Source organism: Bos javanicus, chromosome 28 (genome assembly GCF_032452875.1).
Source record: "Bos javanicus breed banteng chromosome 28, ARS-OSU_banteng_1.0, whole genome shotgun sequence".
NCBI classification, from domain to species: domain Eukaryota; kingdom Metazoa; phylum Chordata; class Mammalia; order Artiodactyla; family Bovidae; genus Bos; species Bos javanicus.
The window spans coordinates 26206089-26230724 of NC_083895.1; the positions used below are offsets into that span (position 1 = coordinate 26206089).

The following is a 24636-nucleotide window of genomic DNA, read 5'->3' on the forward strand; positions in this document are numbered from 1 at the left end:
CAAGACCTCAGATGAAAGAAAACTAAGAAGTTTGCTGCCAACAGACCTACCCTAGAAGAATGGCTAAATGAACTTGTTCAGACACAAAGAAGGAAAACTTGGAGCATCGTGAAGGAAGAAAGAACAATAGAAAGTTTTCTAAATTATGTTTAATGGTTGAAGCACAAATTATATCATTGTCTCATGTGATTCTCAATATTATATAGGGGAAATATTTAAGCAAATTATATTGTAAAAAGGAGAGTGCAAAAAGGTCTAAGTGGAAGTAAGGCTTCCACATTTCCCTCAAAGTAGTAAAATGTTGATATCAGTAGTGAAAAGTTGCAAATATATAATACAATATCCAGAATAACCACTTTTAAAAATCTATACAAAGAGATACAATTAAAAATACTATAGATAAATCAAAAAGGAATTCTAAATAATGTTCAAGTAACCCATGAGAAGGCAGGAAAAATTGAATACAGGAATGAAAACGGAAAAAATAAAACAGTAGATTTAAGCTCTAATATATCAACAATTACACTAAATGCAAATGGGCTAAATATATCATTAAGAGAGAGATTGGCAGAATGGATAAAAAACATGCACTGTAGGAAACTTACTTCAAATATAATGAAGCAGATTAAGCTGAAAGTAAAAAGATAGAAGATGTACATAACATTGATCTTTTGTTTACTACATGAAAACATTAGTCAGAAGAAAGCAGGAGTGGCTATGTTAATATGAGATATAGTAGATTTCAGAGCAAATAAAATTTCCAGAGACAAAAAAGGAACATTATAAAATGATAAAAAGGTCAATTCACCAAGAAGACAAAGAAATGCTATATGTGTAGGCACCAAACAGATTTCTAGAATACAAAAGGCCAAAATTGATAGAACTGAAGACAGAGATACACAAATCCACAATAATAGTTGGGATATTTCAACAAATCCTCTCTTGATAATTGACAGAACCACTAGACAGAATCATCAAGAATAGAAAAGAACACCTCAACCAATGGATTTTTTAAATTAATTTTTATTGGAATATAGTTGTTTTTTAAGCAATGGATTTAAAGGTAGCTTAGCAAGTAATAGACCATACCTGGTAAGTGATATTGCTTAATGATATTACACATGACTGCATAGTCCATGGGGTCACAAAGAGTTGGACACGACTGAGCGACCTGCACTTTTTTCAAACATAATGTATAACAATTTTCTATTGCTGTTTTAATAATAAAAGTGATACATATTTCTTGGGGTAAAAAAGTACTGATCTAAAAAAGTAAAAAGTAATTTTACTTTTACTATCAATTTGCCATTACTGTCAATTTGCCATTATTCCCTTGAGATAATCATTTTCCATCATCTGTATTTTTTTTTTTTTTTTTGCTGTGTGGCATAGTTCCTCGACTGGGATAAAATCCAAGCTCACTGCAGTGGAAGCATGGAGTCTTAATCATTGGACCGCCAGGGAAGTCCCCAGAATCTATATTCTTAAAACTTTTCTTCACGTAAATACACACCTATGCAGTTTTAATTTTATAAAAAATGGGATAAAACTTCACCTACAGCTTGTTTTTTTGGCATCTTTCCTAACTGGTAATATGTAGATCTATCATATGAAGTACTAATAAAAATATTCTCAGAAAACATCATGTTCTTTGATAATATAAACTCTATGGAGTTACAAAGGTCTATTATACTCAGTATTTAGAAACATAATGGCCATCAGATTAATGCTGAACAACCATAAAGAATAAAACTCTGTGAGCAAGAAGATAGCAAGATGGTTGAAAGTAACTCTATAAACAATAAAGGGAGCAAAAATATAAGTCTTATCACAACTGTGCTTTCTAGTTTTGTTTTGGTTTTTTTTTTTGAAGAAAAACTCTACAATCTAGCCAGCATCGTTAAATAAATGAAAACACAGGTTTTCTTCCATTGCATGCAAAAAAAGGTGGAGGAAAAGAGGGGGAAATTATATTAACACGAGTATTTATTTCCAAGTAAAATACTCACAGCTGTTTCTCCTTTTGGGAGATTTGTTTCTGCAGACTGTCGAATTTACTCTGATACTCTTGTAGATATTTCTTGTCCTCATCTTCAATTTCCATTTGCGCCTTCTCTGCTTGCTGCAATCTGGTGTAATTCAAATCAACTTTGGGTAAAACTGAGGCTAGAACTAGGGTGTAAAAGGGTGAAGAAGACAAATAAAAGAAAAACGGGGAAATAGAAACATTTCTAAATGAAAACAAAGTTTGGGGAAAAACTCACAAACTCAAACGTGAAAGAGCCACACAATGTCTAGAAATTGTTTTGTGATTTTTTTCAATATAATACATAATATGCCCAGAATACTATCTTCAAATTTGCTTTATTTCTTGTTCGTAATTAACAATGCAAAGCGATATAGCCTTTACCACTTATGTAAAGCATAAGGAGTTAATTTTCAAAGTATAATACGTGCATTACTGCCTTTTTACAAAACCATGAAAAGTACAGTACTTATGTCTACACTAGGTGAAGAAGCCACATTGTTATATATTATGTTAGGATGTGTATGCCAGGAATCAAGCGTGCTACAAGGCCAAGAGCAAAGACCTGCGATTGCTTCAAATTACAGCCAAGTCCTCCCTATAGAATCTTTATGCACTTCCTAGAGTATGCCAATGCTATGTGTGTGTATATGTATGTGTTTTAGGATGCAAAAGAATTTAGTACTAGTTGGCAACATTTGCTAGAGATCATTGTTGCTCCTCATCACTGAATTTTTAAAATTAGCTTAAAATGTAGATTTTTTTTTTTCTCCTTTTATTTATGTCATTGCTTCTCCTTGTGCTCAGCTCCACTCCCTGTCTCCTACGGCCATCTAGGATTTCTTAGATTTAACATCACTAATTGTATAAGAAAACATCTCCCAAGAATTCAAGGGACATTAAGTCCTTGAAGGGAATATCTAAGAGAAATTTCTGTTCAACTAGCCAAAAAAGTTACCTCTTTTCTTCTTTAAAATCCATGCCCATGGGGCAACCCTCACACAATCTGAAAGTATAAAGGCCACTTTCAAAGAAAAGAGGGTAACATTCAAGTTATCTCTAAATCCAAAATATTAAAACGGGGAGACGGGATACCCAAGCTTTTCTCAAAGGGTACAGAAATGAAAAAAAAGTCAGAGTGAGGTAGGCCGTGAAGTTGTGCTATTATAGAAGAGGGCTAAGAGGAACTGGAAAGTCAAGGAGCTAAAGCGTAAGATGACGGCCAATCTGAGTTATAAACTACTTTAAAACGTACTCAAAAATCAGTAAAGGGGCTAGTAAATAAAGAGTGGGCCAATGGGGGAAAAAACTGTGCCAACACATTGTGAAACCAAAGAATAACTTATTAAACAATTTTTATATTTTTCATCAAAAAGTAGCTAAAAAGATAAAACTGCATTTGAAAATTCTGACCTCCAAAGGGTCAATACTCAAATAAGCCCTTGTGCACAAGGTTTGAGGAATGTGTTTTTGGAAATCCAAGTGCACCCACTCTGCTTTATGGCAATGTACTACCACAGCAGCTGATCAAAAAGTGTACAGGGTTCCTTTCAGAATACATAATAGCGTAAATTATTTTTCGATTTAATATATTATAAAAATGTTGATTCTCTTTCAGTCTGTTTAAATACAAGTGGTTTTCAGAAAGATATATCTTTGACCAGCTTATACTGGTCCTGAGTGTCACTGCTGGCACATTTCACCAATGACATTGCAATTGTTCTAGTTTGAGTTAACAAATCATTGTCACTTCATAATGGAATGGACAGAAATCAAAGACAGAAAAAGGTAATAAAGATGTCCAAAATGTAAAAATGGGGATAAAGAAAACAAAAAAGAAAAAAGAAGAAAGAGGATGTCAATAAAAGAATATTCATGTCAATAAAGCATTAATAGTTATGTTTTTCATAAGTAGATTCAAAGAAAGCAATGATAAGACATATGTTGACACCAACATGACAGGTCAATGGAAATACATTACATTTTCCAACAATAAAAGTGAAAAATGCCAATATAAAACAATTCAATTTAAACAAAATTATTTCTTGGGTGGGGTTGAGGGGCCTAGCTCAAAGAAACACAACTAAACTGCCAACTTAGAAAGCTTGCTTTCAGATAAGAGATGGTGAATGACAAGGGATATGACGATCTATACGCATGGAAATCAATCAGGGATAATTCAATCATGGATTTTGTTCGTTTTTCACTTTTTCGAGGTTTTGTTTGTGTATTTGTCCTATGTAATACAATTAAACCATATAAAATTGCCAATATTAGGCCTTTCTAAAAAGTCTGCAAAATGGCAAAGACAAATGAATCAGGCTAATATAAAGCAACTTGATTCCATGCAACAACCGAAACAAAAAAAAGGCAAAATTCTGCTGGGCTTTTAAAAAAAAAGTCCTAATCTAAATTTTCCTAATGGTCTTTGTGGCAGGTGTCAGAGTTGAATAAAGAAAAGGGGGGACAGAGAAAGTAAAAAAGAAACTAAGATTGGAAATGCTGTACCTTTGTTCCAGCTGCCTCATGGCTGCAGTAATTTTACTGGTTTTTTCTTCTAGTCGGGCAATTATTTCATTTTTTTCCTTCAAACCATCTTCAGAACCCTATTTAGAAAAAACTTAAAAGCTACAGTGGCTTTGAATTTTTTAAACCCAAATATGTATAAGCTTTGTATACCATTTTGCAATGGGATTGTTATTTTGAAACGACCAGCCTTTATTTACAGATTAAAATATTCCTAGATGCACCCCTAAGTTCACAGTAGCACTATTCACAATAGCCAAAACATAGAAATAACCCAAATGTCCACTGAAAGATGAATGGATAAAGATGTGGTATATTTATACAGTGGAATACGGCTCGGCCATCAAAAAAAGAATGAAACAATGCCATTTGCAACAACGTGGATATAACTAGAGACTATCATACTAAGTGAAGTCAGTCAGAAAGAGAAAGACAAATACCATGTTCTCTCTTACACGTAGAATATAAAATATGGCACAAATGAACATATCTATGGAACAGACTCACAGACATAGAGGACATACTTTTCACTGCCATGTGTGTGGGTGGAGGAGACGGACAGGGTGTCTGGGGTTAGTAAATGCAAACTATTACACATCGAATGGATAAACAACAAAGCCCTCTGCATAGCACAGGGGACTATATTCAATATCCTGGGATAAATTATAATGGAAAAGAATATAAACAACAATGTATATGTGTAAATGAGTCACTTTGCTATAGAGCAGAAATTAACACAACATAGTAGATCAACTATACTTCAGTTAAAAAACAATAAATTAAAAATAAAATACTTCTAGATCTAAAGCAGTACTACTATTAGTCTTCATTTAAAGTGTAATAAAGGGGGAATTCCCTGGCAGTCCAGCGGTTAAGACTCCGAGCTTTCACTGCTGAGAACATGGGTTCAGTTCCTGGTTGGGGAACTAAGATCCCATAAATCATGCAGTGCAGTCAAGAAAAAGATACATTAATAATAAAGGGAATAAAAACCCTCAACCTTCAATGTTTTCAGAGATGCCAGAATAAACTCTTGGAAAATACACTGATTTTTTCAAATTAAATTGTAAAAGGCTTTTGGCAACATGTCTACTTAACAGCAACATCACTTTATCAGAAAACTCATAACAATTACAGTGAAGCATTTCAATCAAAATTAAATCTCTCTCAGGACTATATTGTGCAAAGAAATTTTTTAAAATGTCTTGCATATTTTGATTAAATTTTCCCAAAAGATTTAATCTTCATCTGTTAACCTGTCTACATCAAGAAACAAATTCAGGTGATTTTTGTCTGTTCTTTGGCATTATTACATTTCTTCAGCTTCCATTTAGGAAAAAAGCCACTGATTTTTACTAATAAAATGGCACAATTACAATGAATTCATCTCTTCAAAATCAAACCCTTCATACAAATATTCGTTCTTAATTCATATAACAAGAAATTCCAAGATTTTAAGAATATTCCTTACCTGCAACTTCTGATACGTTTCTATGTTAATTGCTTTAACTTCCTCCAGTTGTTGTCGAAGGCCTATCAGAGTATCTTGTTTCTCATGGATATCTTTCTCCAACAACTTCATGGCAAGTTCAATCTCATGTTTCATACTAACTTGTACTGCCAGCTCATTCTCCACATCCTGCAATTCAACACAGCCTCAACTCACACACTGTTTCAGGATGTCAAAGTCAGATACACAACAGTTTAATTAGACCAAGAATCACTATGCAGACTACTGCTTTTGAGTTATAAGCCCCATTAAACGAAATCAGCTAGGCCCTATAACAACGTTCTATATTTTCAAAGGCACATTTTGTTAAATGAAAGCATTTTACAAATCTATTAATTATCACTATTCTACTGGCTCAAGAATTATAGACTTTTAAGCCTCATAAACTCAGTATTAATTTTCCCTGAAGAAACGACATAGTCCACATAAGGCCAGAGGTAAGTCAAAAACACCATTTCACAAAGTTTTATTTCTTTTCTTAAAGAATTTTATATCAGAGGATCTTAAGACAAATGTTTCTCGACTCTCTTTTTGACCGGGGTTGGTTACACAGGTATTTATAATCCATCAAGCTACAAACCTGTATTTTTCTGCTGATATTTCATAACCTAAAAGGTTAAAAAATAAGTTAACTTTAAATAAGATTTTACTGTTTTGATATTGATATCTGAATACATCACTATTTTCTGTAATGCTGGTCACAATGCACTATTTCACAAACTGACTATAACACTGTTTAAAAACACTGCTTATAAAAGACACAGTGGGAGTTTAAAAAGTTAGAAGGAATTAAGGGAATGAGATTGTTATCTCATGCCAAGGAAGGTCTGATAGAGATTTTAACCAGTGCTTATGGGTAAATTATTATCATTTTTGCTAATGTAACTGTAATGCAACCTACTTGTCTTAACTGAGATTCATCTCGAAGCTGCCTTCTGGCTTCATTATACATTTCATCTAGCCCTTGCCTGGAATGCTTATATGTTTGAAGCTCAGTTTCCACATCTACTTTGGTAACCTAGGACAAAAACATAAAATGTTTTACTCTATATGGAGTGTGTTGCCATGCCTTCCCCAGGGGATCTTCCCAACCCAGGAATCGAACCCAAGTCTCTTATCTTATGACTCCTTCACTGGCAGGTGGGTTCTTTACCACTAGTGCCATCTGATAAATCCATTCTATAATCACTTCTATTAGTTAATACAGCACAGAAATATCCAGTCTATGCAAAAGCCCCCAAAGTGGCTATTTCTGATGCAAGTCAATCTGTTTGTAATCAGTCTATACTTACCTCTAGGTGCTGCTGTGTTTTCATTAAAATCAATTTATTTTCACTTCGTAATTGATGATTTTCTTCTTGGAGTTTAATGATATTATTCTTTGCTATCGCTAACTAAAAATAAAATGAGGAATAAAAAAAGATTTTAAACATTTTTATTTATACTCGCTTTACAGTTTATGTTCATGGCTATTCACAACAGAAGATAAAATTCTAAAACTTGTAAAATGTCTTTCACATCTACAGAAATTTTCATAAGAAAAATGCTATTATCCCAAGATACCAACTAAAGAAACTCTATTTCTATTTCCTTTTGTTAGCCAAATCGTATGTCAGCTGAAACATATTGTTTATATGACTTACAATATGTCCTGAATACAAAGCGCATGAGTAAGCATATGAAGAATTATAGGCTAAACAATAAGACAACTGTTTATATGTTAAACAATAAGACTGTAAAGACTTGTGCAAAGACAACAACATCTATAAGGAAAGTTGTGCTATAATTGAAAATGTAATATAGACATTCATGATAACCAAACAGGGCAACCTTGTGAAATATGGGCACACTGAGTGATCATCACAAATATAAGACAGCTCTCACCACCAGAGTTAAATATGAATGAAATTAAATACGAATGACTAAGTGACTTGGCTCTGAAGCCTAAAAGGAAAAAAGGGATTCTAGGAGAGGAAAACAGAAACCAATCCCCAATGTTGGCTTGCAAATAAATTTCTAAAAACTTTGTCAGAAATGCAATTTGAACTTCACAGTGCCCCTATGGTCAAGAAGAGGCAAAACTAGTGAGCAGCTCTCTCCAATGGTCCCAATCTATCACACTATCAAATGGTCCTAAACTACCACAATGAAAACTCATGCAAACAATCACGTGCTTCCTGGTTTGGGACAACTGGGTCAGTTCTAAAAGAATGTGGATTCTAATTAACATGGAAAACAGAATTCATAGTTCTAATACGTATTTCTTCCTGGAGCCTAAGTAACTCTGACAACGGAAACCAATCCTATGGTTAAGTGAAAGTCACTCAGTCATGTCCGACTCTTTTTGACCCCATGGACATAGCCCACCAGGCTCCTCTGTCTGTAGAATTTTCCAGGCAAGAGTAGGTAGCCATTTCCTTCTCCAGGGGAATCCCAACCAAGGGATCGAACCTGTGTCTCCCATATTGCAGGCAGATTCTCTACTGTCTGAGCTACTAGGGAAGCCCCTGTGGTAATTCTGTGGCTAGGCCGTTTTTGTTGTTTTTTTTTAAATCTCAAAAGCAACATGGCGTGTGTGTGCTCAGCTGTATCCAACTCTTTGCGACCCCATGGACTGCAGCCCACCAGGCTCCTCTGTCCAAGGGATTTCCCAGGCAAGAATAATGGAGTGGGTTGCCATTTCCTTCTTCAAGGGATCTTCCTGACCCAGGAATCAAACCCACATCTGTCTTGCATCTCCTGCATTGAGCTACCTGCGAAGCCCATAGATAGCCAATGGGAATTTGCTCTTTGGCTCAGGAAACTCAAACAGGGACTCTGTATTGACCTAGAGGGGTGGGATGGGGAGGGAGGTTCTTAAGGGAGGGGATATATGTATACCAATGACTGATTCATGTTGAGGTTTGACAGAAAACAACAAAATTCTGTAAAGCAAATATCCTTCAATTAAAAGATAAATAAATTTTAAAAAAAGAGAGAGAGAGATGTGAGGGAGTTCCTTGGTTGCCTAGTGGTTAGGACTCTGCACTGTCACTGCGTGGCACTGGCTCGAACCCTGGTCGGGGAACTGAGATCCTGCAAGATGTATGGCATGACCAGAACATTTTTTTAAAAGTTAAAACAAAAAAGCTGAGATACATTTCTGACTTGTGACCGTTAAACAGCTACTTTGACAATGCAGAAAACCAGAGTACATCAGATGAGTTTCACACATGGGAGGCTAGAGAAAGGGTGGACATGATCATGGAGTGATGCTTGTAAGGAAAAGTAATCTGAATATGGGAACAAGGGGGACAGGATCATTTTAATGGCAATTTCTAACTATAGGTGATTCCACTATTTAAATATAGGTCATCCAAGTCGAGAAATGAGATTTACAGTTTATTTATAGAAGAGTTTGTATGCATTGCATTGGGGGGCTCATTTCTAGAAGTTGGGTATCTCAATAATTCACAGATTCACCTGAGGACTTGCCCGAGAATAATATGTGGTTTCTCTAGAACTTATGATGATCAATTACAAGTATTTCATCATAATGATGAAAATGTGTTTGTGTGTGTGCTCACACATGTGCACGTGCTTAGCGCATTCATACTTAAAATGGAAAAAGATCGCCAATACTAGGTCCTTGGAAGACAATCATCCATGGCTGGGTTACAATACCTCTTCAATCAGCTTAGTATTTGACTTTTCTAATGAGTCAACTCTTGAATGGAGACTGCTGACTGTGCTGCTGAAATTGATAAAGAAAAACTCATTCAGAATCACACAAATTCACAAAGGCAAGAAAAAATTTGTTATCTTGGACTCATCATGTTGACTGACATGCACCAACTGCCTTGTCTGAATTTTTTATTGCCACACTTACACATGAAGTCCTCTAAAGTAGGAAAAATTAATTTTTGAATCACCAAAATGACATAAACTTTCACCCTACCTAGCCTTTTTGCTCGAAAGTAGAGTGATAAGTCTGAAATTCTATTTTCAAATGTCTCTGAAGATTCTATTTAAAAATATAACTCTCATTTTCTGCTGAAAATCAATTATTTCAAATAATTTTCTGTATTCTTAATTTCCATTCACTCTCTATCCCCTCAACCCCTTTTCAAATGCTTATAAAAAAGGAATAGGGTTAAGATGACCTAAAAGGGGAAAAAAAAACTTAAGACAATATCCAAAATGTATTAAATATCTATGTGTCCATAATACTTACTTCAGTTGTCTATTTAATTCTTCAACATAATTCTTCTGGTCTAATATTGCAGCAATTTGAACATTCCTAGAGGAGGGGGGAAAGCAGCTTTTAGTTAATTGGAAAAGAATCTACTGGGTGGCCAAAAAAACAAACAAACAAGAAATACACAAAAGGTCTAAATCATCTAAAACTGTTGTGAAACCATAACGGAAAACAACATTTCAGTTCAGTTAAGTTGTTCAATTATGTCCAATTCTTTGCGATCCCATGGACTGCAGCATACCAGGCTTCCCTGTCCAACATTATCTTGCCTTTCAAATAAAATTCAACAATCTTTATAATCAAATAGCAGTAAGCTATAAACTAAAAAACTATTAACCTTTGTTAAATAAATTACATGCTAATATTAAACAATACCATTAGTATATTTTTAAATTTTTTGCATTTATTTTTTAAGAAATATATTTGACATATGAAGTGTAAATTTAAAGTATATAACATGTTAATCTAATACATTTATATACTGAGATGGACTGCCATTGTAGCAATAATTAGCACCTCTCATATTACATAATTATCTTTTCTCTTTAGTAGACCAAATAAGTTTATTTTAAACACAAGTCTTAAACTAGTATTTGTAAGTTTATGAATAATAAACTTATATCTCTTTTATCACATAAATGAGAGTTGACAATTAAAATGGGTCTCTGGGGAATTCCCTGGCAGTTCAGTGGTTAGGATTCTACATTCCCACTGCCAAGAGCCTGGGTTTGATACCTGGTTGGGGAACTAAAATCCCATAAGCCTTGAAGCACAACCAAAAAATAAATTAAATAAATAAAATGAGTCTCTGAACTAATGGTACGACCAAAAGTCATACTTCAGACTAAAATACGGTATGTGAAATAACTTAAGAAAATCATACCTTTCTTTATTTCCAATATCTTCTTCATTCTTTAAATACATTGAAAAATCAATCACTCCAACCTGAAATAAATAAAGTTATTTCTTAGAGCAGAAATACTAGAAGTACCTCCAAAATGCAACTGATTTTCCCCTTTAATTTTTCTTTAGTGTTTAATAGCACTGTTTACACCTGGATCAAAGAGGAAGAGTACAAAATGAAAATACTGTGCCTTTGGCACCAGTCATTTTCACTTACTTGTGAATCTAAATCCTCTCCCTTTACACACAGATTAGCATCTATCACATTCAGGCCAACCAGCAGCCCAACAATTACTGCTCCTTCTTCTTCCATCATTAGTGCATGATACTCATAGAATTCACTGTGAAAATTAAAATAATAAAAATTGTAAATTTATTTCAAAAACTAACTTGTAAAATCTCAATACCTTATAACAAGCATGGAACCAATATTAAGTGAGGTATCTTAAAATTAGCCTTTCTATACACAAACGGTCCGTCTAGTCAAGGCTATGGTTTTTCCAGTGGTCATGTATGGATGTGAGAGTTGGACTGTGAAGAAAGCTGAGCGCTGAAGAATTGATGCTTTTGAACTGTGGTGTTGGAGAAGACTCTTGAGAGCCCCTTGGACTGCAAGGAGATCCAACCAGTCCGTTCTGAAGGAGATCAGCCCTGGGATTTCTTTGGAAGGAATGATGCTAAAGCTGAAACTCCAGTACTTTGGCCACCTCATGTGAAGAGTTGCTGGGAGGGATTAGGGGCAGGAGGAGAAGGGGACGACAAAGGATGAGATGGCTGGATGGCATCACTGACTCGATGGACGTGAGTCTGAGTGAACTCTGGGAGTTGGTAATGGACGGGGAGGCCTGGAGTCAAGAGTAAAATAAAAAATGACCAGATTCTCCAGAACATCACAGAGGCACTCTGAGAGAATAAGGCCGAATGGAGGGGCTGCCATAGGCCCACTCCTTCTGAAAACTAGTCTCCTTGCTTTGAAAGTCTGTCTTAAACATTTGTCCTTCCATTTAAATAGACAGTTTAAAAATACCTACAATACAGCCAAAGCAGTGGTTCGCATATTCAAGATCTAAAAAGAAACCTCTTCAATTAAAGCCCCAAATTTCAATACAAATTTCCATTCATAGAATTAACTGTAACTTAAAAAATTAAAAATTAAAAATATGACATACAAATTTCCACCTTATTGGCCAATAAAAATCTTACAGTATTCATTTTTCAGGCTAGTTCTTGATCTATGTTATGTCCCCACCGTGGTTTTCTATCTCATTTTTCTCCTTCTTTTATTTTATGCCATCACGATGTGTTTTGTGTGTCTTTTCATACTACATCTTCTATCCTTTTTGGAAGACAGGATATAAATGAAATAAAAAATGAAAATGAACATGATTTAATGGTTATTACCTCAAGAGATCCCTTTGTATAATTAAGCAACGCAGGTAATCAGCCATTTTTTTCTGCATGAGGGCTAATCGAAGCCACGCTCTTGCACGACCCAGGGGGGTTCTGAAAAGCAAAACCAAATGGTCAGAAAACAGTCTCTGCCCAAAGATTATAGACTACATCTCCTACCTTTGTTGAGACACACATTAATAATGAGAAAAGGCAATTAATCATGGTTTTACCTTTGTTTCTAGAGCTTTAAGTCAGTTCTTTGATCATGCAAACCAATCCCTAAGAGCTATTTAAGTCTCTAAGGTAAACCTGAACCTACAGGACATCTAGGTACCACTTCATGCCTTTAAAGAAATGACTCTCTAAACAGGGAGGATATTTCTACAAGATATATTTTGTCAGAATAGGCTTACCCCTCTAAACATGATTATGCAAAATCCATCAGTAAAGGCAGTATGATGCCCTCAAAAAATAACTAGCCTTGTATCTGAATTTTAAAAAGCATAACAATGCTAAGAAGGTATCTAGCTGCTAATTAGAATCATTAGGCTGCTTGCTGTTTTTCAAATGTTTCTTTAACCCAGTTGTCCTTTAGAACATTAAATCTCTCTAACATGGAGGCCTGCTGGGAACAAAACTAATACAACAAATATGTCTGAAAGGTTGTGGCCCAGGGCCATTTTTGCTGGCTATAAGCAGGGTCTCAGACCAGAGGGAGCGCACAGCTCTTCTTAAAACTGAAGGTGTTTGTGCTCAAGATGAAAGTTAATTCTATCTAGGCAAGAGATGTACTGATGTGTACCAGGTAAAAAAAAAAAAAAAAAACACAAGCCACAGTATCTCCTCATGGCAAACTGAACAAAACCAGCTGGAGAAGATAATCCATGCTCATGGAACAGCGGCATGACCTATGCCAAATTCTGAAGCCACCGTCCTGCTAAGGTCACTGTAACAGGGACAGAATACTAGGGGACTGTAAATAGAAAAAATATGGTAGACCGCAGTAAGTTAATGATTACTCAGGAAAGCAGGTTTGCTTAACCACAAAACTATGCAGCAGAAGCAAGAGACGTGCCCCTAAACAATAAAACAACGGTGGCGTGAGACTCACATACTGCCTGGTGAGCTCAGTATGTTAATGATCCCCAGGACATGCTCTCTGCACACATTTAAAAAAAAAAAAAAAGGTAATTTGTGGACCTAGCTTGACGACATAGACATAAGAAAACTCCCCTGCTTAACCTGGAGGAGGAACTAATGATGGAAGCATGATATCTCCTGAAGAAAGACAAAGGTCTTCACCCCCCTGCCCCCTTTTCCTTTGATTATAAAACTGTAACCTAATAAGTTCTCGGGCACAGTATTTCTCATTCACTTGTAAGACTCACAAGTGTCCTATTCTAATAAATCACTCTGCCTCTTGAATTCCTTTTCTGTGCTGAGACATGAAGGACTATGGTACTGGAGCTCTTCAGAGCCTGTGAAAGGACACCAGACGGTTTTAATTGAAGACAAAATTCATGTGATGTTATACCTCTCAAGGACTTAAACTCATTGAAAATAAAAGTGTGGATGTATTCTCCTGCTAAAAAAAAAATAAATCTCATATCTCTTTTATCCAAGTTATCATTTAGTAAATTAAAACCAAGACTTACAGAGTATGAATGACTTTTTAAAGAGAAATACATCACTCACACTTTTATATTTTCTTATGCAGAAAACTTTTTGTCAGGTAATGTGGGAAAAAACTTAATTGTCACTTCTAACAGCTAACATATTTCTTCTGCTTAGCATTTTAATGAACACTATTCTCCAGAAAATACTTTTTACTTTTGCAGAGTCTGGCTTTTTAAAAACAACATGAACATGTATTTTCATATTAAAATAAAAAGCAATTCTTCCATTTCTGGAGTTTAAATTCCCTTTTCCTCTTTAAAAACTGTGCCTGTACTCAACCACTCAGGGGTGTCAGACTCTGAGATCTCATGGACTATAGCCCACCAAGCTCCTCTGTCCATGGAATTTTCCATAGATGAATACTAGAGTGCGGGCTCTTTCCAAACCAGGGGTCAAACCCACATCTCTTGCACTGGCAGGCTTTTTTTTTTTTTTTTTTTTTTTTTACCATTGGGCCACCTGGGAAGCCCTGTTAAAAACTGTGATACCTTATACACCACTGAGAGGAATATGAAGTGTGAACATCACTTGCTATTTAATTCTAAAACCTGGGTTTAAATCCTGGCTCTGCCATTTTTTAAAAAATAACTTGACTGATTGACTTAGGCTGTGCTGGGTCTTCATTGCTTCGGGCGGGTTTTCTCTCATTTTGGTGAGCAGGGGCTACTCTTGGTTGTGGTACGCAGGCTTCTCCATGCGGTGGCTTCTCTTACTGTGGAGCACAGGCTCCAGGCACTCGGGCTTCAGTAGCTGCAGCTCCCGGGCTCTAGAAGTGGGTTCTAGAGCACAGGCTCAGTAGTTGTGGCACTCAGGCTTAGCTGTTCTATGGCATGTGGAATCTTCCCAGACTAGGGAAAGAACCTGAGTCCCCTGTATTGGCAGATGGATTCTTATCCACTGCACCACAGGGAAATCTGTGGCTCTGCCACTTATAATTTCTTTGATCTTTACTTTTTACATCTATATAATTATTAATAAACTCTACTCTAAGAATGATTTAAGCACTAAATGAGATAATTCATGTAAAACAGTTATCGTATTACCCTGATACACTGCCATTTATTTTGAGCACTCAAGTATAACTTGCAAACATTTGGATGATGTAATAACAGAAAACATTACCATATTCCCAAAACCCTAAATCGTAAAGCTAAGAGAAAGCAGACTTAAAGAAAGTAGGGAAAACCACTAGACCATTCAGATCAGATCAGATCAGTTGCTCAGTCGTGTCCGACTCTTTGCAACCCCATGAATTGCAGCACAGCAGGCCTCCCTGTCCATCACCAACTCCCAGAGTTCACTCAGACTCACGTCCATCGAGTCAGTGATGCGATACAACCACCTCATCCTCTTTCATCCCCTTCTCCTCCTGCCCCTAATCCCTCCCAGCATCAGAGTCTTTTCCAATGAGTCAATTCTTCGCATGAGGTGGCCAAAGTACTGGAGTTTCAGCTTTAGCATCATTCCTTCCAAAGAAATCCCACGGCTGATCTCCTTCAGAATGGACTGGTTGGATCTCCTTGCAGTCCAAGGGACTCTCAAGAGTCTTCTCCAACACCACAGTTCAAAAGCATCAATTCTTTGGTGCTCAGCCTTCTTCACAGTCCAACTCTCACATCCATACACGACCACTGGAAAAACCATAGCCTTGACTAGACGAACCTTTGTTGGCAAAGTAATGTCTCTGCTTTTGAATATGCAATCTAGGTTGGTCATAACTTTCCTTCCAAGGAGTAAGCGTCTTTTAATTTCATGGCTGCAGTCATCATCTGCAGTGATTTTGGAGCCCAGAAAAATAAAGTCTGACACTGTTTCCACTGTTTCCCCATCTATTTCCCATGAAGTGATGGGACCAGATGCCATGATCTTTGTTTTCTGAATGCTGAGCTTTAAGCCAACTTTTTCACTCTCCACTATCACTTACATCAAGAGGCTTTTTAGTTCCTCTTCAGACCATTCAGATATGACCTAAATCAAATCCCTTACGATTATACAGTGGAAGTGACAAATAGATTCATAGGATTAGATCTGATAGACAGAGTGCCTGAAGAATATGGACAGAGGTTGGTGACACTGTATAGGAGATAGGGATCAAGACTATCCCCAAGAAAAAGAAATGCAAAAAAGCAAAATGGCTGTCTGAGGGGACCTTACAAATACCCGTGAAAAGAAGAGAAGTGAAAAGCAAAGGAGAAAAGGAAAGATATACCCATTTGAATGCAGAGTTCCAAAGAATAGCAAGGAGAGATAAGAAAGCCTTCCTCAGTGATCAGTGCAAGAAAATAGGAGGAAAACAATAGAATGGGAAAGACTAGAGATCTCTTCAAGAAAATCGGAAATACCAAGGGAACATTGCATGCAAAGATGGCACAATAATGGACAGAAATGGTACGGATATACAAAAGCAGAAGATATTAAGAAGAGGTGCAAAAATACACAGAACTATACGAAAAAGATCTTCACGACCCAGATAATCAGTATGGTATCGTCACTCACCTAGAACCAGACATCCTAGAATGAGAAGTCAAGTGGACCTTAGGAAGCATCACTACAAACAAAGCTAGTGGAGGTGATGGAATTCCAATGGAGCTATTTCAAATCCTGAAAGATGATGCTGTGAAAGTGCTGCACTCAACATGCCAGCAAATTTGGAAAACTCAGCAGTGGCCACAGGACTGGAAAAGGTCAGTTTTCATTCCAATCCTAAAGAAAGGCAATGCCAAAGAATGCTCAAACTACCGCACAATTGCTCTCATCTCACATGCTAGTAAAGTAATGCTCAAAATTCTCCAAGCCAGGCTTCAGCAATATGTGAACCATGAACTTCCAGATGTTCAATCTGGTTTTAGAAAAGGCAGAGGAACCAGAGATCAAATTGCCAACATCCGCTGGATCATTGAAAAAGGAAGAGAGTTCCAGAAAAACATCTATTTCTGCTTTATTGACTATGCCAAAGCCTTTGACTGTGGATCACATCAAACTGTGGAAAATTCTTAAAAAGATGGGAATACCAGACCACCTGACCTGCCTCTTGAGAAACTTGTATGCAGGTCAGGAAGCAACAGTTAGAACTGGACATGAAACAACAGACTGGTTCCAAATAGGAAAAGGAGTACGTCAAGGCTGTATACTGTCACCCTGGTTATTTAATTTATATGCAGAGTACATCATGAGAAACGCTGGGCTGGAGGAAGCACAAGTGGAATCAAGATTGCTGGGAGAAATAACAATAACCTCAGATATGCAGATGACACCACCCTTATGGCAGAAAGCGAAGAACTAAAGAGCCTCTTGATGAAAGTGAAAGAGCAGAGTGAAAAAGTTGGCTTAAAGCTCAACATTCAGAAAACTAAGATCATGGCATCCAGTCCCATCACTTCATGGGAAATAGATGCGGAAACAGTGGCTGACTTGATTTTTTGGGGCTCCAAAACCACTGCAGATGCTGACTGCAGCCATGAAATTAAAAGAAGCTTGCTCCTTGGAAGAAAAGTTATGACCAACCTGAAAGTGAAACTGAAAGTGAAGTCGCTCAGTCGTGTCCGACTCTGAGACCCTATGGACTGTAGCCTATGAGGCTCCTCCGTCCATGGGATTTTCCAGGCAAGAATGCTGGAGTGGACTGCCATTTCCTTCTCCAGGGGATCTTCCCAACCCAGGAATCGAACCTGGGTCTCCCGCATTGTGGGCAGACACTTTACCGTCTGAGCCACCAGGGAAGCCCACCTATTAAAAAGTAGAGACATTACTTTGACAACAAAGGTCTGTCTAATCAAGGCTATGGTTTTTCCAGTAGTCATGTATGGACGTGAGAGTTGGACTATAAGAAAGCTGAGCACCGAAGAATTGACGGTTTTGAACTGTGGTGTTGGAGAAGATTCTTGAGAGTCCCTTGGACTGCAAGGAGATCCAACCAGTCCATCATAAAGGAAATCAGTCCTGAATATTCATTGGAAGGACTGATGCTGAAGCTGAAACTCCAATACTTTGGCCACCTGATGCAAAGAGCTGACTCATTTGAAAAGACCCTGATGCTGGGAAAGATGGAAGGCGGGAGGAGAAGGAGACGACAGAGGATGAGATGGTTGGATGGCATCACCGACTCAATGGACATGAGTTTGAGTAAGCTCCGAGAGTTGGTGATGGACAGGGAGGCCTGGTGTGCTGCAGTCCATGGGGTTGCAAAGAGTCAGACACGACTGAGCGACTGAACTGAACTGAACTGAAGAGAAAGCAAACTGATAAATCTGACAAAAAATGGTAAGCATTTTTTCTAAAAAAGTTATCTTTTTCACAAGAATTAAGATAATTAAAGGAAGCTCTTATATCTTAATCATACCCTGAAGAACATAAGAACCCAGGCTTAACAACAAAAAACCTGCAAAAACTTTTCAACATTCATGAGTTACTAGCTATAACATTCAGCTTTTAAGACATTTCATATACAGTTTCTCCTCAGTATTGGGACCCCCTCGGATACCAAAATCCATGGATACTCAAGTCCCTCTTATAAAATAGCATAGTATTTGTGTATTACCTATGCACATTCTCCCATACATTCTAAATCATCTCTAGATTATTTATAATACTTAATACAATGTAAATACTATGTAAAGAATTGCCCACATGTGACAAATTCAAGTTTTGCTTTTTGGAACTTTCTAGAAAATCTCTTTTTCAAACAGTTTTGATCCAAAGTTGGTCGAATCCACAGATGCAGAACCTACAGATATTAAGGGCCCACTCTACCTTCATCTGGTCAATCAGGCAGATGATATTATAGATCCCAATTTTCACAACAAGAGAAGTAATTTGCCCAAGTCTTGTGGTATATAAATGGCTTATTGGTGAATTCAAATCTCCTGAGCCTCTGTCCTGGATTTAACCTAAATAGTACTGATGGCCTACTACTGCAAACTAGCTTTAGACTCAGGAAACAGAACTGCGTAATTGATACACCCTATCTTAAAAGAACTTCCCTATTTCCTGCAATGCAATGCAGAATTTAAGTAAGTGGTACAACACAGGAGTGAATACAGTGATAAGAATATAAAAGAAAGAGCACTTAATTCTTATTGAAGGGGCTAAGAAAAATTTCATAAAGGAAATAAAATTTGAACTGATTAATAGTAAACAGAATTTTATTAGAGAATGCAAGAAGGCTACATAAGGCAGAGAGAATATAATAAACTAGAGTGTGAGGTACTTTTAAGGAACAGTAAATACAGGTCTACGGTTAGGGATGAACAAGTAATAGGATTACTTACTTAAGACCAGGTAAATCCCGGACACTAGCTCCTATTTCCTCTGCTTCTGGGTATAGCTTCTCCACCAGTTCCAAAGGGCCCCAGATAGTTTTGTTATAACTTAGAAATGATTTTCTCACTTTAAAAAGAAAATATAATAAATGCATACAACTTAAACATGCAAAACTGTAGTAACTTCTTGTTCAATATTTAGTTTCAACATTTCTAACGTAACGTAGTTTTTCAGACAGCCTTTCCTCTCTTTTCACTATATAGCCCGACTGAACAGAAGCCTGTTTCTCAGGATTCTGATATTTTCCTTATCAGAAATATGCATCTTGGCCATTCTTCCACATCAGAAATATGCAAGTAGGCAATTAAAGTAAAAAACAACGAGGCTCATTCTTTACCAGTACCAAAATAAGACTGGTGGCCCTAGTTGGTTGATCTTTACCAATTTATTAAATAAACCAAAGACAAATAGTTATTTTACTTTTAAACACAAAAAAATTGCAACTTTACTTTTCCTTTTATTTGTTTCTAAGATTTGGGTAATATAAAACCATGAAATCACTATGTTTCTTTCTTAATACTGACCAAATCTCCTGTAAATTCAGTACTCTTATGATACGCACCACCCAACAAGATAGGTAATTTTTCTTTGGGAAGAAAAATCAATCAGCACAAAGTCGCTTTACAATGATTCATAAAAATACGCATTTGACTATTAGAATATGCCTCATGATATTTTGTGAAGTAAAGGAAAATAAATTCGGAAAAGAGTTTAAAATGTAACTACTTGGGCCATCATTTGGCAAATTCAATGTTAGCAAGTTGGAGGAAAATAAAGATCTACGTCACTATTTTTTTTTAATAGAAAGGAAGTTTTTCAAAACACAAATTTAAACTCAAGGCCTAAGATAAGATTGTCAACTTCCTTATGTTTTAAAAGAAGTACTCAGAGAGTGGGACTATGAAGAGTTGGCAAAAATGTGGGGAAAGAAACACAGTCACTGTTGTTTGATCAGTGAAGTCTTTATAGACAGAAGTTGCCTCTATCCTTTGACCCAGATATTCGACTCCAAGGAGTCCTAATGAAACCATAGCATTTGTACACGTGTACAAATGTATAAATCCAAAGATGTCCTTACAGCACAATTTTAATAATAAAAACTGGAAGTAACCTAAGTGTACATTGAGGACAGTAGTAAAATAAGTCATGGTATGCATATATAATGAAATATTATACATTATGTATATTATACATATGCTATGAAGGCAATGGCACCCCACTCCAGTACTCTTGCCTGGAAAATCCATGGACAGGGGAGCCTGGTAGGCTGCAGTCCATGGGGTCGCTAAGAGTCGGACATGATTGAGCGACTTCACTTTCACTTTTCTCTTTCATGCATTGGAGAAGGAAATGGCAACCCACTCCAGTATTCTTGCCTGGAGAATCCCAGGGACGGCGGAGCCTGGTGGGCTGCCGTCTATGGGGTCACACAGAGTTGGACACGACTGAAATGACTTAGCATTAGCATGAAATATTCTACATATACTATGAAATACTATACATATACTATGAAATATTATACATATACTATGAAATATTATTCACTATTATCATCATTTTCAGGGAGTACTCACATTTCTACAATAACCCAATCCAGAGGACAATTTTTCTAGACATGTTTTCCACGCACTGCTGCTGCTGCTAAGTCGCGTCAGTCGTGTCCGACTCTGTGCGACCGCATAGACGGCAGCCCAACAGGCTCCTCTGTCCCTGGGATTCTCCAGGCAAGAACACTGGAGTGGGTTGCCATTTCCTTCTCCAATGCATGAAAGTGTAAAGTGAAAGTGAAGTCGCTCAGTTGTGTCCGACTCTTAGCGACCCCATGGACTGTAGCCCACCAGGCTCCTCCATCCATGGGATTCTCCAGGCAAGAGTACTGGAGTGGGGTGCCGTTGCCTTCTCCGATGCACTAAGGAGGTTTATATTTCAACAATCAAGTGTTTTAATGTATTTGTTGAAGAGAGCACTGCTGCTGCTGCTGCTAAGTTGCTTCAGTCGTGTCGGACTCTGTGCGACCCCATAGACGGCAGCCCACCAGGCTCCCCCGTCCCTGGGATTCTCCAGGCAAGAATACTGGAGTGGGTTGCCATTTCCTTCTCCAATGCATGAAAGTGAAAAGTGAAAGTGAAGTCACTCACTGGTGCCTGACTCTTAGCAATCCCATGGACTGGAGCCTACCAGGCTCCTCCGTCCATAGGATTTTCCAGGCAAGAGTACTGGAGTGGGGTGCCATTGCCTTCTCCGGAAGAGAGCACAAACTAGTAATAATAGTTCATACCAGCATTATCAAGCTTAAATTTTTCTAAATAACTCTATAGTTGTCCTAAAATGGAAAAAAATAAAAATAAAAAAAAAATAAAATGGAAAAAAGTTCGGAGTATGCTGAGAAAATAATTTAAATCAAATACACGTTTTACAAAACACTAAGGATTTTCTGAAGACCACCCATGAGGAAACATAAAGCAGTAGGGTATTTTCTCCAAAAACCAACCCACCCAGCATTTTTAAAGTGACAGTAATTATGGCCTCAAAAAAAAAAATTTACATTTTTAAGGATGTTTAAGATGGGAGGGGGGCCGCTCCAAAGTTGATTTTTTAAAAATTTTCCAGTACCTTTAAGACCATGTTTCAGACAATGTTCCATAACAACGAAGAACTGCTGCAAGGGGGGATAATCAGAATCCAAAGTGCGGCCAAAACTTAAAGCAGATTCAATGAGTCCTTTGATACTGAGTTTAGCCATGTTTAACAAGTTTGCTCTCTCTACAGCTGTGGGGTCTTTTGTAGCTGAAAGCACAAGAAAGGAGTCCAACATCACTTGCAAGACCTGATATCAAAAAATATCCAAACCATTTTCTTCCCCTACAAAACCAAGACTGGTCTGCTTCTCCTTGGTGGACAAGTCTTCCTAACTAACCTACACCCCTAGTTAACTTTCTTTCTATGTCTCTCATGCATACCATAGGACAATGCTCACTCCAGTTAAAGTTTATGAATTATTCTCAAAATCCTGCTAATTGGCTATTCTCAAGTATTCATTTTACAATTTTTCTGTGGAGTTTAAGTGTGGAGTAATGTTTAAGGGTCTGGTACAAAGGCGGACAGCAGGAACTGTCAAGGATGAATTCAAAGGCAAAAAAGTACTCTGAATAAACTGGCAATAAAATAAAAAGTAGTTAAAATTCTAAGATTCCAGTTTCACCCACAACAAACATGACAGGTAAATAATAAAACAGGGAGATACAAGAAAAGCCATTCAACTCTAACTCATTTTAACCCTCTACCTTGCTTTTTTCATTGCAATTGTAGTTTTGTATTCCGGGACTCATTTCCCCAGAGGAAATAAAAGCAGGATCCAGTTTCACGTGAAAGTTCCCTGACCTTCCATACAGCTGATCCAGTTAAATACCAAGTTAATGGATGCATTTTTAAAAATTGATTTTAACTGATATTTTCAATTCACAGAAGATTTTCTTCCACACAAATTTTATCCTCAGTTTCTTATAAATTCAGATGCTCCCCATACTCTCATTACTGTTGTGCTGGCAGAAATATTTTCAGCAAACACAGATGACAAAATGAAGTGCAAAAAATAAAGCACTTTCGTATACCGTCTCATAGTCTTTTGACAAATTTCCTAGTTCAAGTAAACCAAGTGTCAGTTTTTTCTTCACTGGATAAATAGTCCAGGATTCCTAATGATCTAGTATTCTAGTTCTGATCACAGACAGCTAGGCGTGAAGCCTGACACTGAATCCTAAGCAACGTAAAAATGCAGTCACAAATACTATAGCCAAGCTAGCTTTTGGAGAATCTCCTCACAAGACATCATTTCTTCCAATCTGCATCGTGATATGACTCCTTTTTCGGAGACGAAACCAGTCGATATTTCATAGTCTGCACCAATTCTCCTTTTTCTTAACAGTGCCCATCACAATATGTAATGTATAATGAGACAATCAAGACAAACGGCTCCTTTATAACTAAATGCTCGGAGGAAGGTCCTGGTGGGCGCCGTCAGCTTCCTAAGAGCGTTTACACCTGAGCCGCGCCCCGCCCGGGCTCGCGGATGCGTATGACCGCGTTGCGGCCCCCACACTCGGCCAATGGCGGGTTCCAGCATCTTGCCTGGGCCTAGAACCCCTTCCCTGCCTCCCTGCCTCCCTTCCTCCTAGACAGCAAGACTGCCCAAGGGCTCCGGACACCGCCAGCACCCTCACAGAGGGCTCACCCGGGGTCCTGCGCCGCATCGCTGTCCCTCTCCCGCCCTCGGCGTCCGGAACCCAGGCCAAATCATGAGACGCTTCCCTCCGCCTCCCCCAAACCTGAAAAGTCATCGCCCGTCCCCGATTGTTCCCCCGACCCTGGAGCGGCACCCCGGCTGGCCCTGTGCTGGCTCCCTGTAAGCCGTCGAGCCGCGAAACCTTGGCCATTAGGCCCCCGAACTGGGGCGGAGGCTGGAGGGAACGAGGGGCGGCCGCGCGTTGCCATGGCGACCCCGGGCGCCCCTGCGTCCCCGGCTGCCCCCGCCCAGCCCCAAGCCCAGGTTCGGACCCCAGTCTGGACTCGCAGGCCTCGATGCCCACACCGCCAGTCCGCCTCCCCTGGCCGCGGCCTCAGCCAGCACGGAGGGCCGGGCGTCCACTCGCGGCCCGCTCCCCTTACCCATGGCGGCGGTGGCGATACAGTCTCGGGCGGGGACTCCCTGGGCCCCGCCAGCAGCTCCCTTCGGGCGCGCGGCGGCCGCCACGGCGTCTGCAACCAGGCCCGCTGCGGCCCACAGCGCTCCCGGCGGCGGGAGGACGCCCAGGTGGTTCTGCGGCGCCCGCGTCGGGCGGGGGACTCTAGAGCCTGCAGCCGGCCTCGGAGAAATCCGCCCTCGCTGAGCCTCTCCGCGTCCAGCCGGACCGGAAGAAGGAGCGTGAGGGAGACCTCGGGTTGTGGAGCCAGAAGGCGGACTCTGATCTCTCATTTGCGGGCTTCGCCGGAGCACTAGGGTTCCATTTCCAAGGGGAGGCGAGCAAGCCACGTGCAAAGGTTTTCATC

The 24636-nt window shown here is 38.4% G+C and overlaps 1 protein-coding gene across 7 annotated transcripts in view; it reads right to left on the bottom strand.

The window, feature by feature from the left end:
• RUFY2 (RUN and FYVE domain containing 2) overlaps positions 1 to 24636 on the bottom strand; it is a 42292-nt gene extending 17656 nt beyond the window's left edge. The window contains exons 1-13 of one of the 7 annotated variants that reach the window (XM_061405149.1): positions 24256 to 24625; positions 22204 to 22377; positions 19539 to 19656; positions 12604 to 12705; positions 11420 to 11543; positions 11183 to 11244; positions 10276 to 10341; positions 9726 to 9792; positions 7355 to 7456; positions 6964 to 7080; positions 6024 to 6191; positions 4535 to 4632; positions 2010 to 2129 (exon numbers count right to left, since the gene is read on the bottom strand). In XM_061405149.1, the coding sequence (XP_061261133.1) occupies positions 2010 to 2129; positions 4535 to 4632; positions 6024 to 6191; positions 6964 to 7080; positions 7355 to 7456; positions 9726 to 9792; positions 10276 to 10341; positions 11183 to 11244; positions 11420 to 11543; positions 12604 to 12705; positions 19539 to 19656; positions 22204 to 22377; positions 24256 to 24562 (1625 nt within the window). In that variant the 5' untranslated portion in view covers positions 24563 to 24625. Of the gene's footprint in view, positions 1 to 2009; positions 2173 to 2348; positions 3776 to 4534; positions 4633 to 6023; positions 6192 to 6963; positions 7081 to 7354; positions 7457 to 9725; positions 9796 to 10275; positions 10342 to 11182; positions 11245 to 11419; positions 11544 to 12603; positions 12706 to 19538; positions 19657 to 22203; positions 22378 to 23821; positions 24137 to 24255 lie in introns of those variants that run through there. The other 6 variants (XM_061405148.1, XM_061405151.1, XM_061405150.1 and 3 more) reach the window with 6 other exon arrangements.